Consider the following 17,872-nt stretch of genomic DNA (forward strand, 5'->3'; position numbering starts at 1 on the left):
TCCATCTTCCATCCTCCAGTTCAGTTTGTAAATGTTACTAACGTTTGGGGCTGGGCCAGGCTGAAACTGGGAGACTGGAGCGCCATTTGGATACCTGACATGTGCCATCATCTGCTGCTTTCCCAGGCTCACTGGCAGAGAGCTGCAACAGAGAGGAGCAGCCAGGACTGAACCAGCACTCAGATATTAGATGCTGGCGTAGCAGGCAGTGACTTAACCTACTGAGGTACAATGCCTGCCTGTTGGTGTTATATTTAAATTCATTGCCACATCAGAGGTTATTTGGATTTCACTCTATGTTGTTTTCTAGGAGTTTTATACTTTTACTTTTCACATTTACATCTATGACCCACATTGAGCTAATTTTTGTGAAGGGTATAATGTCTGTATGTGGGTTAGTTTTATTTATTTGTGACTGTCCGGCACCATTTGTTGAAAATCCTATTTTTTTTCCCATTGTATTGCTTTTGCTTCTTTGTCAAATATCAGTTGATTGTGTTTATGTGAGTCTGTTTCTGGGTTCTCTGTTTATTCTTTGATCAGTATCATACTGTCTTGATTACTGTAGCTTTATAATAAATCTTGAAGTTAGTGTTAGCTTTCTAACTTGTGCTATTCAATATTATGTTGATTATTCTGGGTGTTTTGTTTTTCCATGTAAACTGGAATTGTTTGCTGATCCTTTCACAAAATGACTTGCTGGGATATTTTGGGGATGGCACTGAGTTTGTAGTTCAGAGAAAGGAGAGTACTGATATTTTGATAATATTGACTCTTTCTATTCATGAACATGGCTATCTACATTTATTTAGTTCTGATCTTTTTTACCTTTTTTTTGTCTAATTTTTCTCATAGATATCTTGTATGTGTTTTGTTAGGTTGACATATGAATTGTCAAATTCAGCTTATTCTTTTTGGTAAATAAAGCAGTGGACTTAGTACATTCACCTTTAATTTTGGAATCTTGATGTAATTACATATTAATTCTAGGATTTCTTTTGTTTATTTTACATTTTTTTTTTGAATAGATGATTGTGTTATCTGTAAACAAAGACAGTTTTATTTATTTTGCTTGAAAGTCAGAGTTACACAGCTAGAGGAGAGGCAGAGAGAGAGGTCTTCCATCTGCTGGTTCACTTAATTGGCTGCAATGGCTGGAGCTGTGCTGATCCGAAGCCAGGAGTTTCCTCCAGGTCTCCCACGTGGGTGCAGGGGCCCAAGCACTTGGGCCATCTTCTACTGCTTTCCCAGGCCATACCAGAGAGCTGGATAGGAAGTAGAGCAGCTGGCACTCGCACTGGCACACTGGATGCTGGCACTGTAGGCAGCTGCTTTACCCACTATGCCACAGTGCCAGCTCCAACAGTTGGATTTCTTCTTTCTCAAGCAGTGTATCTTTAATTTCCTTTTCTTGTCTTGATGCATTAGTTAGGGCTTCAATTACAATGCTAAAAAAGCAGTGGTGAGAGAGGGACATCTTTGCCTTGTTCGTGATCTTGAAGCAAACTGTCCAGTTTCTCACCATTAAGTATGATATTAGCTGTAGGGTTTTTGTAGATTTTTTTTTTATCAAGATAAAGTTCTTCACTATTACTAGTTTACTCAGTTTTATATATATATATAATTCATATATTGTATAAATAAATTATATAAATAAATACATTATTTATATATAAATGACTGGATGTTGGATTTTATCAAATGCTTTTTCTGGATCTATTACTGTGAGCATGTTTTTTTTTTTTTCTTTTCTTTTTAAAATCCATTTATTCTGCTTTTCTTGCTTGCATGGTATCTGAGAAGTCAGGTGTAATTCTTACCTTTCCTTCATAGGTAAGGTTGTTCCCCCTACTCCTAGTCTTCCAGCTTCTTAAAGCATTTTTCCTTACTTGAAAAAAATTTTCTGTAGTTGAAAATGATAGTACGTGTAGGGGCTGGGGTTAAGTTTTGTTTCCCATTATTCTGCTTAGAGTTCTCTGAGCTTTTGCAGGATCTGTGGTTTGGTGTCTGATACTAATTTGGGAAGTTCTCATTCATTATTTTAAATGTTTCTTCTGTTAATTTCTCTCTTTAATTCTTATATTCCCATTACATACATGTTATACCTTTTGTAGTTGACCCACAGTCCTTGCATGTTCTGTTCTGTATATTCACTCTCTGTTTTCTTTGCTTTTCAGTTTTGGAAGTTTCTGCCAAGCTCAAAGATGGTTTCCTCAGTCATGTCCAGCCTAGTGATAAGCCCACAAAGGACATTCTTTTTCCCTAGGGCTTTTGATTTCCAGTGATTCTTTGGTTTGTTTCTACTTCTATGCTTACCTTGCATATCTGTTCTTGAATGCTGTCTACATTATTCATTAGAACACTTAGCATATTCATTGTTATTTTAAATTCTTTGTGTGATAATTCCAACATTCTCACCATGTCTGCTAAATGAGGGTTTTTGTTGTTTTAGTTCGCTTATAGTATGCCTTGTAATTTTTTTCTTAATGGCTGGATATGTACACAACAAATAGAATTGCTGTAAATAGACCCTTAGTAGGTAGTAAAGTTGGCGAGTTGGGAGTCAGAGAGCTATGGTAGTGTAATTAGATCTTAGTATCCCAGACAACCTGTACCTCTCTGGACTCTGGATTTTATAGTAGTGGCAAGTCTCTTCCTGTCACTTTGACTTAGGTGGGACAAGAAGGCTAGAAAGGGCTCAGCTGGGTATTTTTCATCCCTCTGGTGAGATAGGCTCTGATAAAACGCTCATAGGTTTGGCTCTGCTAACAAGGCCTGCAATCAGGAGAAAATGGCTGAGGAGAACAGGGTGCCCTGGTTTATTTCAAAATGGTTTCTGTTACCCTCCCAACTGTAAGAAGGACTTTCCTGTTGCTTACTGTGAGAACCTGATCAGATTCCTGGAGGTAAAGCTCACCAAAGCGTGGGGGCTCCGTTCTGAATGGACTTTTTGTTTCTGACTTACACTATGACTCCAGAAATTTCTGTTACAGTTCAGATTTTCCTACCCTGGCATTGATAACCCCAGTGGTTTCTGCTCATGAATCTGCTCCAGCAAGTCGTAACTCTGTTTTCACTTCCTTGCATCTCCTATCTGTGGTTTGTCCTTTGTCCTCACTTCTCCCCCCCATCCAATCAGGTTTTCATGTGTTAAGATTTAATGGTGATGTATAAGCCCTTTGCATATGGTGCTGGAAATTAGAAGTCTGACTTGGTTTTTTAAGTTTTTTTATTTAAACTTTTTTTTTTTTTTTTTTTTAGAAGGCAGTGGAGAAAATGTGAGTTGAAAAGGAGAACCTATTAGCTTCAGGAAGCATTCATAAGTGAAAGGATTAAACCTCTTGGATGAAATTATTTTGAGGGCTTTCTGACCAGTTCAGTGGATTGTGTGGTCTCCTGTCACTGAGGATGCGTAGTTTGAACATTAGTAAATCATCACTGTGACTTGTGTTTGGACCATTGAAACACAACTGGGTTGATTTGCCAAAAAATAATGGGGAAGGTGGTTAGAAGTGGGGAGGAGTAATTGAGGATACAAAAGGAAAGAACTGGCTATGAATTGATAATTGTTGAAACTGAGTGAAAGTTTGCTACCTTTGTATATTTTGAAATTTTCTATGATAAAAAAGAAAAATCAACTCACCTACCACCTCTCACTATGCTGATGTTGCAGGAACAAAGTGATTCTGTCTAAAATAGGGGAAGCAAGTGGACTCCTTTGTGCAGTCTAAACAATTGCAAGAAATTAATTCTTTCCTATAGCTAACTTGGGCAGGTTTTTTTTTTCTTTAATCTATAAAACCTATTTATATGTTTCGTTTATTTGAAAGGCAAAGAGACAGGAAAGAGAGAGTTTTTTTGTTCTCTGGTCCATAACACCGAGACTGGGCCAGGCTGAATAACTCAGTCTAGATCTCCCAGGTAGGTGGCAGGGACCTAAGTACTAGAACCATCACCTGCTGCCTGCCAAGGTGTGAATTAGCAGCTGGAACTGGGAGTGGAGCCAGGAGTTTCACACAGGTACTCTGAAAGGGGATGTAGGCTTCCCAAGCAGTGTTTGAACTGTTGTGCACATTGCCCACCTCTCTGGGCAGTTTTAAGAAGCATCTGTTTTGTTTTGTCTAACTGCTTAATAGGGAAGTCAGTATTTATGTTCCTGGCTACTTGCCACTTGAACTTGGTTTTATGATACTTGACTCAAAACAGAAACATTTCTGAAAATGACGTTAGATTTCATTTATTCCATTTCATTAATCTGTGTATCATGGGAGACTACTTTCTTTCTTTTTTTTTTTTATTTTTTTGAAAGATTTGTTTATTTATTGAAAGGCAGAGCTACAGAGAGGCACCCATATGGATGCAGTGGCTGGAGCTGGGCTGATCTGAAGCCAGGAGCTTTCTTCTGGGTCTCCTACATGGGTGCAGGGGCCCAAGGGTTTGGGCCATCTTCTACTGCTTTCCAAAGCCATATCAGAGAGCTGGATCGGAAGTGGAGCAGCAGGGACTGGAACAAATGCTCATATGGGATGCTGGCACTGCAGGCAGTGGCTCTACCTGTTATGCCACAGTGCCGGCCCCAGGAGCCTACTTTCTACTAATGTAGTTTTAAGAATTAACTAGTGCTAGTGGTCTTAATGTTTAGAGGAAGCATCTGATGTGTCATTTCTTTTCTCCTATATTATTTGTAAAAGGCAAAAGAGTCAGATTTATGTATAGTGTAATTTTGGTTTTATATGGTTCACATATGAGAAATAATATACATTTAAAAAATACTGAAGAAAATGAGAAATTACTGTGTAGTATTTTTAGTTACCAAAATTGAGATGTGTTAGTTTTATCTTTGTTTTTTTGTTGCAAAGAATCAATCCAGAAAAACTTATGGATGTCCAGAAAAGATTGGAATCTTTTTTAGCCCAAGATCGAGATTTAAAAGAAAGAGCTCAAAGGGTAAGTCATTTTTGAATTGGATATTTTCATTGGATTTAAAATATGTAATATAGTTAAATTTCTTCATTTTCTGCTACTTCAAGATTGCATGGTCATGTTTCTGATATTCAGTGTACTTTTCAAATAAATAAATCTAGTGTATTCCTTAATTTCTTTTTCTTTTCTTTTTTTCTTTTTCTTTTTCTTTTTTTTTTTTTTTTTTTTGACAGGCAGAGTGGAAAGGGAGAGAGAAAGACAGAGAGAAAGGTCTTCCTTTGCCGTTGGTTCACCCTCCAATGGCCACCGCGGCTGGCCCGCTGCAGCCTGCGCACGGCGCTGATCCGATGGCAGGAGCCAGGTGCTTCTCCTGGTCTCCCATGGGGTGCAGGGCCCAAGGACTTGGGCCATCCTCCACTGCACTCCCTGGCCACAGCAGAGAGCTGGCCTGGAAGAGGGGCAACCGGGACAGAATCCGGCGCCCCGACCGGGACTGGAACCCGGTGTGCCGGTGCCGCAAGGCGGAGGATTAGCCTATTGAGCTGCAGCGCTGGCCCTTAATTTCATAAAATGTGTTCTGTAGTAGCCTGTGCAAATCTCTATGGTCTTTTCAGATACATAAGGAAAATCCCTTTGAAGATGATTTTAGATGCACAGTGACCTGCTTTCTAGAATACTTAATAAATTCATCAGTTTTTTATTTCTAGAATGACGTTGTTGTAATTCTTGAACCTTCTTGACTATGAGTCTTAATACCTCCCTATATTAGATTGTTTCTAGGAAGAACAGAACTCTTGCCAAATGATCTTCTAGAATGAGATTTTAGTATATAAGACCTAATGGTCCTAAATTGCTTTCCTGGACCTAAATTAGATTAGGAAAAAATTTGAGTGCTTACTGTGTGTCAAGCATTTAAGTGATGCCATAACTTTTTTTTTTTTTTTAAGATTTATTTATTTATTTATTTGAAAGTTACAGAGAGGCAGAGGCGCAGAGAGAGAGAGAGAGAGAAAGAAAGTCTTGCATCCGCTGGTTCACTCCCCAAATGGCTGCAATGTCGGGAGCTGGGCTGAGTCAAAGTCAGGAGCCAGGAGCTTCTTCTGGGTCGTCCATGTTGAGTTTCTTTTTTCTTTCTTTTTTTTTTTTTTTTTAAAGATTTATTTATTTTTATTTGAAGGTCAGAGTTACACAGAGAGAAGGGGAAGCAGAGAGAGAGAGTGAAAGAAATTTTCCATCCGCTGGTTCACTCCCCAATTGGCCACAGTGGCTGGAGCTGAGCCGATCTAAAGCCAGGAGCCAGGACCCTCTTCCAGGTCTCCCATGTGGATGCAGGGGCCCAAAGGCTTGGGTCCTATTCCACTGCTTTCCCAGGCCATAGCAGAGAGCTGGATCAGAAGTGGAGCAGCCTGGACTAGAACTGGCGCCCATATTGGATGTTGGCACTGCAGGTGGCAGCTTTACCCGCTTATGCCACAGCGCCGGCCCCCACATCTCAGTTTCTTGAGAACTGTTCCACTTAAGGAGAAATGAATGGCAAAACGAAAAAACTATATATATTTTTTAAGATTTATTTTTTATTTATTTGAAAGAGTTAGAGAGGAAGAGACAGAGAGAGGTCTTCCATCCATTTGTTCACTCCCTAGATGGCCGCAACGGCCAGAGCTGTGCCAATCTGAAGCCAGGAGCCAGGAGCTTCTTCCGGGTTTCTCATGTGAGTTCGGGGCCCAAGGACTTGAGCCATCCTCTGCTGCTTTCCCAGGCCATAGCGGAGAGCTGGATCGGAAGAGGAGCAGCCAGGACCAGAACTGGAGCCCATATGGGATGCTGGCACTTCAGGCTGGGGCTTCAACCCGCTGTGCCACAGTGCCGGCCCTGAAAAAACTATATTGTGAACTATGTAAAGTTAGAATTTTGTAAGTTCCATCTGATATCATGTGAAAAAGATCTTCAAACAAATTAGTGATTTCTTTTCTTAGAATTTTTGGGCATGCAAACATTTGTGTGTATGTTTTGTCTAGCAAACATACTTCAAGTTAGGGGTTAAGCTCTTAGAAGCTTTAGAAGGTATACACATTTAAATAAATTTATGTGCATTATGTTATATTGTGACTTACTGCATCCTTAGGAGGTCATTCAATTATCAATCAGGAAATTATGAAACATTGGAAGGATGTTGTTTTACTGGTGTGTGCATAGAACAAATGAGCCTTCCAGGACAAAGATTATAGAATAGCACATTGAAATAAATGATATGATATATTGGGTGTCATGCATGGTTTGGCAGAATAGCTCACTGTGTTGCCAGCAGTAGCAAGCTATCTAGTTTCATAGAAGTGATTTTCTAGTTTTTGATTATAATCTAGATAGAACAGAAATAATAACCAACTGGGGTGATTTCTTGTGGACAGTTGTAGGGAAAAAATTATCCTTGAACTGGTGCCAGTGATTGTTTTTCATGCCTATAGACACAGAGAAAATGGTTTGGAGATTCGTTGGGTAGAAAGGGTGAGTGGAAAGCTAAAGAAAATGTGAAATGTAGAAAATATGGAAACAAAGAAATAGTTAACTAGGCTTTATACAAATAATTTAAAATTGTTAGCTGCTTATTTTACTAACTGAGAAAGGACCAGGCACATTAATTTCCAGTTTTTGTAGCTTTGGGGTGAAGATAGCATTTCTTTCTTTTTTAAACAAAAGAAAAATATTCCAAGTTGATGATAAATTACTAGGAATTGTAATAAAAAGAAAAACTTTAATAACAGACTTTCTGTTATGATTTTAAGCTTCATTTAATAGGGTAAAATTTTGTTTTGTTGAAGACTTACTGTTTACTGTTATAGTAATAATTATCAATGACCAACATTTATTGGCCCTATATTTCAGATGATGTACTCGGTATTCTACATGCATTTTCTCATTTTATTCTCAAAACATTCTAAGTAAAAGGTACTATTATTACGTCTTTTTAATAGATAAAGAAACTGACATTTAGAGAAACAGATTTGCTTGGAGCTCAGAGTAGATCACAGATCTGTTTTCCACAGTTTGTTTTTCCAATTGTACCTTCTTGTAACTGAATATTAACGTCTATAGTAGCTTTCTGTCAAGATGATATTCTGTGAGTTGGCTCCACAAAACAGTGAAAACTCATTTCTGATTTCACAGTTCTAAAATGTAGGTTTTTTTTTTTTTTTTGGGTAGAATGGAGATGTGCTGAATATTTTATGTGTGTGGTGTTTTTTTTTTTTTTTTTTTTTTGCTACGGTGGAAATTATCTTTGTTTAATTTTATTTTGGTCTAAATTTTTCATTTCTGTTGCACATTATACTTTTCAACCTCTTATTTTACAGTGTTTTGTCTCCTACATACGTTCAGTATATCTCATGAAGGATAAAGAAGTATTTGATGTAAGCAAGTTACCTATTCCTGAGTATGCTCTGTAAGTATTCATGGCATAATTACAGTGCTGAATTTTCAAAGTTAAGAGGAATTTTCACTAAACCTGGTCCTCTGAGAGTCCTACTTCAGAACTTTCTGCCTTAGCCTTAACAGACGTGTGTGTTAAAGAGCTACTGAAAAAATTAAATAAACTCTATAGAAAATTATCTACATACTCATTTCTTGTTTTTAGTAAGAACTTGTTATTTGTAAGTATGAATTTTAAGTGGCAGTTTCCTATGGTTGGATCATAGAGATAGAGAACAAAATTCTTTGAAATCTTTCGATGTTTGTAATTCTCTCATACTCTGAAATGTTCTCCTGGCTTACCATACACATTTTAAGGCTTTGTATGTCTGTCTGCTTGCATGTTCTCTTCTTAGGTTGGTTTCCCATTGTTGATTGTTGCCCAAAAATTATTGTCTTGGTGTTTCTTTTTCTTTTTAATGATTTATTTATTTATTTTGAAAGGGTTACAGAGAGAGAGAGAGAATTAAATATCTTCTATGAGCTGGTTCACTCCCCAGATAGCTGCAACAGCCAGTGCCGGGCCAGGCTGAAGCCAGGAGCTTTATCTGGGTTTCCCACATGGGTGGCATGGGGCCATCTTTTGCTGCTTTTCCCAGGCTATGTGCAGGGAGCTGGATTGGAAATGGAGCAGCTGGGACATGAACTGGTGCCAACATGGGATGCCAGTGTTGCAGGTGGTGGCTTACCTGCCATGTCACAACGCTAGCCCCATCTTGATGTTTCTTACAAGTACTAAGATACTGTGGCAAGATGTCCCTATTTCGTAACTGAGGTTGCTATTGTATGACATAGAATGACTGACTTTGTTTTGGCTCGCTATTTGCAAGATTCTTTTTCTTTTTTTAACCTTTCCTATAAAGGGGTATTCATAATGTGTTGGAGTCCTACCTGTGAGAAAAACATTGATAGTTCTAAGAGGCACCCTAGAGATTAATCATACTTTCAATTGTACTTGCCACAGGCTGTGATAAAATGTGTTTACAAGGCAAGATCTGTATGTTTGGCCTGTTCTCCAGGAATTTGATTGCCTTTACCTTTAAGTTGAGTCTAACAAAAACTTGTATCTGAGTGAGCTTACTCTTTTTTCTATTCTTTCTGTTAGATTGCAAGTTTAATATAACAGGCAATTTGTCAGTTGTAACTTTTTAGAACCTTTTAAATTGCTAGATAACAGTATAAGGTGCTGACTTGCCATTTAAGTAATAAATGGGAAACCATGTGCCATGGATAAAAAGTTTTTATTGGTTTTTCTGTTTATTTACCAGCACCTAAGTTTGACCATTCCTGAAAATGATCCATGGTTAAGGTTGTTAACTGATTTTTGTGCTCTGTGTGAAGTTCTGTGCTGGTTTTATGATCAATTTAGGTGGAATGTTAGCAGACGGGAGAGGCGCAGGGCATTGACACTCAGTGGCCATATTTAAGGGACGTTTTGTTGCAGCAGATTCCTATGCATTTCATCTGTTTGCAGTTGAAGTTTTGCTTTTCAGATATTTACACAAAAAAATTAACTTTAGTCTATTATTGGTGCAGCTTAATTTGTTTTTAGTTAGTTTTTGTGGCTATTTAGGTGTGTAATTTCTTTTAGACATCTCTGATGCCTCAAACAGTGCTATGTAAGATATGAAAAAAGCTATAAAACTTTGACTAAAGAAAGGTGTTTTGAATACTGAATGTGTGAAGGTCACTGTGTTTATGATAAAATTATAAATGTGTGATGAGTACTTCTGCTTTCAAGGAACTCAGTTTTAGGAGCTGAGAGAGGTAAATAAATATAAATGTGGAGAATGGGGAGAAATGCTCTGGTGGATACATTTTTTTTTTTTTTTTTTTTTTTTTTAATTTTTTGACAGGCAGAGTGGACAGTGAGAGAGACAGAGAGAAAGGTCTTCCTTTGCCATTGGTTCACCCTCCAATGGCCGCCGCGGCCGGCGCACTGCGGCTGGCGCACCGCGCTGATCCGATGGCAGGAGCCAGGAGCCAGGTGCTTTTCCTGGTCTCCCATGGGGTGCAGGGCCCAAGCACCTGGGCCATCCTCCACTGCACTCCCTGGCCACAGTAGAGAGCTGGCCTGGAAGAGGGGCAACTGGGACAGAATCCGGCGCCCCGAGTGGGACTAGAACTCGGTGTGCCGGCGCCGCTAGGCGGAGGATTAGCCTAGTGAGCCGCGGCGCCGGCCCGTTCTTTTTTTTTTTTTTTTTTTAAATATTTTATTTATTTATTTGAGAGGTAGAGTTACAGACAGAAGAGGGAGAGACAGAGAGAAAGGTCTTCCTTCTGTTGGTTCACTCCCCAGATGCCTGCAACGGCCAGAGCTATGCCGATCCGAAGCCAGGAGCCAGGAGCTTCTGCCCGGTCTCCCCCACAGAGCAGGAGCCCAAGGACTTGGGCCATCTTTTACTGTTTTCCCAGGCCATAGCAGACAGCTGGATCAGCAGAGGAGCATCCAGCACTAGAACTGGCACCCATATGGGATGCTGGTGCCACAGGTGGGGTGTTAACCTACTGTACCACGGTGCCGGCACATGGATGCATGTTCTGATCCTGATCCATAGTCTCCACAACAGTAATAATTAAGACAAGAAATTCTCAGTAGTTCCTATGTATTAGGCACTACTTGAAGTACATTTGATCTGTCAGCTATCATACAGCAGTCCTGTGAGGTAGGTGTCCCATTTTGCAAATTGGAAAACTCAGGAATGAAGAGATTACTTAACATTGGTGAGCTCACACAATTAGTAAGTGACAGAGCCAGGATTTGAAACTGAGCAGTTTTATTTCTGAATCTATGCTTTTCCTTTTCCTTTTTTTTGTTTTTCTTTTAAAAAAAGATTGATTTATTTATTTGAAAGTCAGAGTTACACAGAGAGAGAAGGAGAGGCAGAGAGAGAGAGGTCTTCCACCTGCTGGGTCATTCCCCAATTGGCCACAATGGCCAGAGCTGTGCCGATCCAAAGCCAGGAGCCAGGAGCTTCTTTTGGGTCTTCCATGTGGGTGCAGGGGCCCAAGGACTTGGGCCATGTTCCACTGCTTTCCCAGACCATAGTGGAGAGCTGGATCAGAAGTAGAGCAGTCAGGACTTGAACCAGCACCCATAAGGGGTACTGGCACTTCAGGTGTTGGCTTTACCTACTACGGCACAGGCCGGCCTCTGAATCTATGCTTTTCAGCACTATGCCTCTGTGTTTCTGGGAAACATGTCATAGTGGAAAACAACATCGGTGAATCCATGTTATAGTATTAGCTGTTTATTAAAGGAATCTTAGCTTTAAGATTTTATTTTTAATTCATCAGTGGGAACTTACTAAGAGCTCTTAGCTTTGATAATAACTGGGAGAGTTCTAAATTGAATCTTGACCTTAAAAGGAAAATAGATTTTTCTCCTCCGGGTTTTTGTTTATAAAAATCTACTTTTAGGGGCTGACACTGTGGCATAGTAGATTAAGCCTCTACCTGCGGCGCTGGCATCTCATATGGGTGCTGGTTTCAGTCCTGGCTGCTCTACTTCCTGTATGGCTCCCTGCTAATGGCCTGGAAAAGCAGTGGAGGATGGCCTGAGTGCTTGGACCCCTGCACCTATGTGGGAAATTTAGAAGAAGCTCCTGGCTCCTGGCTTTGGATTGGGAGGCTCTGGCCGTTGGAGCTATCTGGGGAGTAAACCAGCAAATGGAAGATCTCTCAGCCTCTGTGTTTTCCTCTCTCTAACTCTACCTTTCAAATAAAATAAATACATCTTTTTTTAAAAATCAATTTTTAGAGGGAAGTGTTTAGCCTAGAGAGTAAAATACCAGCTAACATGCCAGTGATCCACATGGAGAGTACTTGGGTTCCATTTCTGGCTTGTGATGCAGATCCTGGAAAGCAGCGGTGCTGGCTGAAGTAACTGGGTTCCTGCTACCCATGTGGGAGACCTAGGTTGAGTTTCTGGCTTCCAACTTTGGCCCAGCCTGATTTCGGATTTGAAGTCGTTTGGGGAGTGAACGAGTGGGTAGGAACACTGTTTCTCTGCCTTTCAAATCCATTATTATGGCAGTAATTGTGCCATACTTTGTTTCAGAAGAGGATGATACTTCAGTTCATCTTTGCACAGAACTATGTTTCCTTCTTTCATGGCCATGTCTTTTCCAGCTGATTTTAGTACTTACAAAGTGCTGTTGTATATGAAAGTTAATTCAGCCTTTACAATGACTGTGAGGTAGGCCTGAAAGGTATTATTATTTCATATTGTGTGGAAGCTGAGACTGACAGATGAATTGGAAATTGGCAGGTCTAATGTTAGAACTGTAATCTTGTTTTTGGTCCAGTGCTCTTTAACTGGACATCTAAAATGGTTTCTGACAGGTATTGAATGTATTTTGGCTTGCCTTTTGTATCTTCTGACCTCTTAGCATTGCTGTGTGTTTCAGAGGAAGGTTTTTATTTAAAAAGTTCTAGAAATTGATCTCTACCCTCGAGGAGGTGTCCTGTAATACCCACAAACATACTATCAGTTTATTGAGAAAATGATTATTTTCATTTTCCCCATATTTAAGATCTCTAGGTCTTGCTGTGGCACCACGTGTAAGATTTCTTCAGAAAATGCAGAAACAGTCCACCAAAGAATTGGTCACGCACCAAGCCGATAAAGTGGGTGAGCCAGGGGCTGCCTGCCTTACCAATGATGAAGTAGAAGAATTCAGAGCCTATTTCAATGAGAAAATGTCCATTCTTCAGAATGGTAGGGAAAGACGAAACAGTTCAGAGGACAGACTGTCTAATGATACCAGTGATGAAGAACAGGAAGAAGAAGAAGAAGAAGAAGAAGAAAAGCTGGGAAAAGCCAAAGGGTCTCAAATTCAATCTGTCCCTGGCGCTACTGAGGCACAGAAGATAAAGGAAGTTCCTGTGGAGTTCTTGGACAGAGATGAGGAGGAAGAAGATGGACCTGATGCTGATTTCCTGAAGGTGAAGCGACACAATGTGTTTGGGTTGGATCTTAAAGAGAAGAATGCCTTAGAGGTAAGTTGACTCAAAGTGTAGGATCTTCTGTTACGTCTTTTCACTGTTTGCTGTTTGTTGCCTTTTAGGGAACTTAGGAGAAGTTAAAAGTAAGTCTCATTTGGAGGGAATTTTTATTCTCTTCCCCCATATTTAAACACAGAATAAGTACCAAAGAATTCTCATTGCTTTTCATAACTTTGCAGACTCTTAAGAGGTTGGCAACTTTACTCTTATTAACTGGTTTTTTAATGCTGTGTTTTAAAAGTAGCCAGAGTCGTGATTGTAACATTATGGAAGGTGATGAGGTTCCCATGGTTTATGGCATGAGGATCTTTTGTTGTAATTCTTAACATACTGCTTTCTGAATACATTGTTTTAAGGAACTGCTGTAATTACTTAAACATTTTAAAATTAGAATTTTACTATTTTTTTAAACAAATATGTATTTGAACATCAGAGTTATAGAAAGAAGGGGAGACATGGAGAGACAGAGGTCTTCTATTTGCTGGTTTACTCCCCAGATGGCTGCTGCAGCTGGAGGTTGAAGCCACGAACCAGGAGCTTCTTGCAAGTCTCTCACGTGGGTGCACAGGGCCAAGCACTTGAACAATCCTCTGCTGCTTTTCTTGGGCCACTAGCAGGGAGCTGTTTTAGAAGTGGAGTGGCTGGGACACAAACCAGTGCTCATATGGGATGCTGGTGTTGAAGGTGACAGCTTTATCCACTACACCACAGTGCTAGCCCCTGGAGTTTTACTCATAACGAGATATTTGCTTTAGCTTTTGCTTTTGGGAACCATGCAAAACTATTTTTTTTAATTATTTACTTGACCATCAGAGTTACAGTGAAGGAAAGACAGAGAGCTCTTCCATCCGCTGGTTGACCCCCAACATGGCTTCAGCAGCAAGGGCTGGACAAGGTTGAAGCCAGGAGTCAGGAGCCTCTTCTAGATTTCCCATGTGAGTGGCAGGGGCCCAAACACTTGGACTCTCCTCAGCTTTTTTTCCCATGCTGTTAGCAGGGAACTGGATCAGAAGTGGAACAGGGGCTGGCGCTGTAGTGCAGTGGGTAAAGCCGCTAACTGCAGTGCTGGCATCCCTTATGGGTGCCAGTTCAAGTCCCAGCTGCTCCACTTCCTATCCAGCCTTCTGCTATGGCCTGGGAAAGCAGTAGAAGATGGCCCAAGTCCTTGGGCCCCTGCGCCTGCATGGGAGGCCCAGAAGAAGCTCCTGGCTTCGGATTGGCATAGCTCTGGCCATTGTGGCCAACTGGGGAGTGAACCAGCGGATGGAAGATACCTCTGTCTCTCTTTCTCTACCTTTCCTTCTCTCTTTCTGTAACGCTGACTTTAAATAAATCTTTAAAAAAAAAAAAGTGCAATTGTTTAAAAAAAAAAAAAAGGAAGTGGAGCAGCTGGGACTTGAACTGATGCCCACGTGGAATGCTGGCATCACAGGTGGTGGCTTAAGCTGCTACTCCACAATGATTTATTTATTTGTTTGAAAGTCAGAGTTACACAGATAGAGAAGGAGAGGCAGAGAGAGAGAGAGAGAGAACTGGAGCTGTGCCGATCTGAAGCCAGGAGCCAGGAGCTTCGTCCGGGTCTCTCATGAGGATGCAGGGGCCCAAGGACTTGGGCCATGTTCCACTGCTTTCCCAGGCCATAGCAGTGCGCTGGATTGGAAGAGGAGCAGCCAGGACTCGAACCGGTGCCCAGATGGCATGCCTGCACTGCAGGCGGCGGCTTTACCTGCTACAGCACAGCGCCTGCCCCTGTTGCTCCCTTTTAAAAGTTGTCTTCAAATAGCGTATGAAATGTACACGAGGACTAGTTTCAATACTTAGTTTATCCTCTTTATCTTGATGGTCTTTTTCTGTTCTTGTCTCCATGGAAAAGGGAGATTTGTAGAACTAAATTGGGGCTTACAACCAGGGACAACATTGGACTGCACAATACATGGAATTTATCCAGTAATTATATCATTAATTTTGTGACAATATTTACTTATTTGGGTTTTGTCGTAAATATTTGTTTTTTCCTCATGACAGGGAAGGTAGATAATGATATTTAACATTTCACAAAGGAGGGTGCAAAGACTTTTAAATGACTTGTCCAGAGTAGTGGTGGTGGTGAAGTTGGTTTTTTAAACATATATGGTTGCTGAGTCATGCTCACTATCAGTTGCATGTAGTTTACTTACTGTTACTGGGTAATGTTGTAACTGACAGCAGTGTATATAATTTTGGGCTACCTGTTGTGTGTACACACTTGCAATATAATAAGAATATGCCAGACTTAGATGTGAGTGTCTTCTAGAAGGCTGCCTTGTCACATTCTTTTTTCTGTTTGTCTTTCACTGCATTGATCTTGTCAGTTAGATTTTCCTAGCCATGGACAGGGAATCCTGTGTGTTAGAGCAGTAAGAGATGTACAGGAGCGGGCACATCTGGAGCAATCCAGCCTTAGTGCTATAACAGAAGGTTGGTTGATCACCCACCACAGGGTGGAGACTTATTTTGGTTTGTTTTGATGGCTGCTGAGTGTGTAGAGAATTGACCTCCTGGGAAATAGTGTTTAAAAATATGAATATGTAACCACAGTGATTAAGTTAAAATTTGAAGCATTTGTTTTCTTAAATGTGAGGATAAAATGTCTAAGTATATACTTTTATCTTCTACACTTTATAAATCCTTGGAAACAAGACTGGATTCAATTTTTAGCTCACCAGCTGCCCTTAAACATAGGTTAGTTTTAGTTAAGATTTGAATGAGGGCTGGCAGTGTGGCACAGTGGGTTAAGCTGCTACTTGTGGTGCAAGCTCCTTCCACTACAACTTCTGCTAATGTGCCTGGAAAGGCAGTAGAAGATAGTCCAAATAGCTGGTCTCCTGCCACCCAGGTGAGAGACTTGGATGGAATTCCTGGTTCCTGGCTTCTGCCTGGCCCAGACCTGACTATTGAGGCCATTTGAAGAATGAACCAGGGGATGGGAAATTTCTGTGATTCTCTCTCTCTCTCTCTCTCTAGCTCTTTCATATAATAAATAAATCGTAAAAAAAAGTGAATGATACTGAGGTTATTCATTGAATTAGAATTGATTCTAGATCCTGTTTACCAAGAAACTTAAATTATCTTTTTTTTTTTTTAAAGATTTATTTGAAAAGCAGAATTACAGAGAGGCGGAGGCAGAGACAGAGAGGTTTTCCATATGCTGGTTCACTCCCCAAATGGCCACAATGGCCGGAGCTGGGGTTATCCAAAGCTGGGAGCCAGGAGCTTCTTCTAGGTCTTCCATGTGGGTGCAGGGACTCAAGCACTTGGTCCATCTTCCACTGCTTTTCCAGGCACATTAGCAGGGAGCTGGATCGGAAGTGGAGCAGCTGGAATTCTAATAGGCGCTCATATGGGATGCTGGCACTGTAGACGGCAACTTTACCTGCTATGCCACAGCGCCGGCCCCACATTATCTTCTTTCTAATTCTGTTTTGTGTTATAGGAACTCATCGTTAGTATTAAAGCACAGATTAGCCAACTATAAAGCTTATTGATAATTTTACAAAAATATTCCAAGTTTCAAATTAAGATTCTGAAACTTGGGAGCTGAGGTTTTAGTGCCTCTTATTACTTTACTTTTTCCTCTCTCTTCCTTCATACTTTTTTTCCATTCCAGCAGTGATCATTGAGTCCAGGAGGTATAACAGACTGTACTAGGTGCCTTGTGACTTACAAGCTGACCTGAAGGGTACCAGATTAATAAACCAACAATGTCAGTACAGAATCCTGGCTTTCTGTGCATTCATTGATTCATTCAATCAATATTTTAAGGCTCTAGTACTGGTACCTTAGTAGAGAAGATGTCCAAAAGGAAGTTGTTCAGTAAAGATTAGATATGGGAATTACTAGGAAAGGGGAAAAGCATTTTAAGTGAAGAGTACAGAAACAGCAACACCATGGCAACAAGAATGCTGAGAGTAGTGGATTACTTCTGGTCTGCCGTCTAATTTGAGTGTTAGTATCTGTCTCTATAAGATGGGGCTAGTAACATGTCTGTTTGGCATAGTTAGTATGATGATGAGCAGCCACCACCCCTTGTGTACACAGAGAAATCTTGTCTAATGTTGGCTGTTAATATTTCCATTTGATTAAGAATCTTAGGTTCATGCCTGACATTGTCACAGGTAGCCATATGGAAAACAAGGCTTTTTTGTTCTGAATTGGGATGCATTATAAAAAAGAAAAGATGATGTGTACCATTTATTTCAGGTATAGCATCAGGAAACAAACTTTCCTTTATGATGAAGGCATAGTTGATAAAGCAGTTTTCACATTCTCCATGTTTAACATTGATCTAAGGAGAACTATACCCTAAGATGATGTGACAGGTCCAGTACATTTTACAGCCAAATATTTACTAACTCTCTGTGTGTAGTGTTTTGCTGAGAATTTTGTAAGATAGGATGAATTAAGAAGAATAAGTTCTAATATAATCAGACCATAATGC

General features: G+C 40.3%; 1 protein-coding gene across 4 annotated transcripts in view; it reads left to right on the forward strand.

Annotated features, from left to right (window-relative positions):
- Window positions 1-17,872, forward strand: part of DDX10 (DEAD-box helicase 10) — a 292,747-nt gene that overhangs the window by 56,519 nt on the left and 218,356 nt on the right. For all 4 annotated transcript variants that reach the window (XM_002708478.6, XM_089333648.1, XM_089333658.1 and 1 more), the window contains exons 11-13: window positions 4,860-4,947; window positions 8,274-8,362; window positions 12,924-13,389. In XM_002708478.6, coding sequence (XP_002708524.4) covers window positions 4,860-4,947; window positions 8,274-8,362; window positions 12,924-13,389 — 643 coding nt within the window. The remainder of the gene's footprint in view (window positions 1-4,859; window positions 4,948-8,273; window positions 8,363-12,923; window positions 13,390-17,872) is intronic.

The sequence above is a fragment of the Oryctolagus cuniculus genome, chromosome 1 (assembly GCF_051225735.1).
Source record: "Oryctolagus cuniculus isolate XC-2025 breed Fujian yellow rabbit chromosome 1, ASM5122573v1, whole genome shotgun sequence".
In the NCBI taxonomy this organism is placed as follows: Eukaryota; Metazoa; Chordata; class Mammalia; order Lagomorpha; family Leporidae; genus Oryctolagus; species Oryctolagus cuniculus.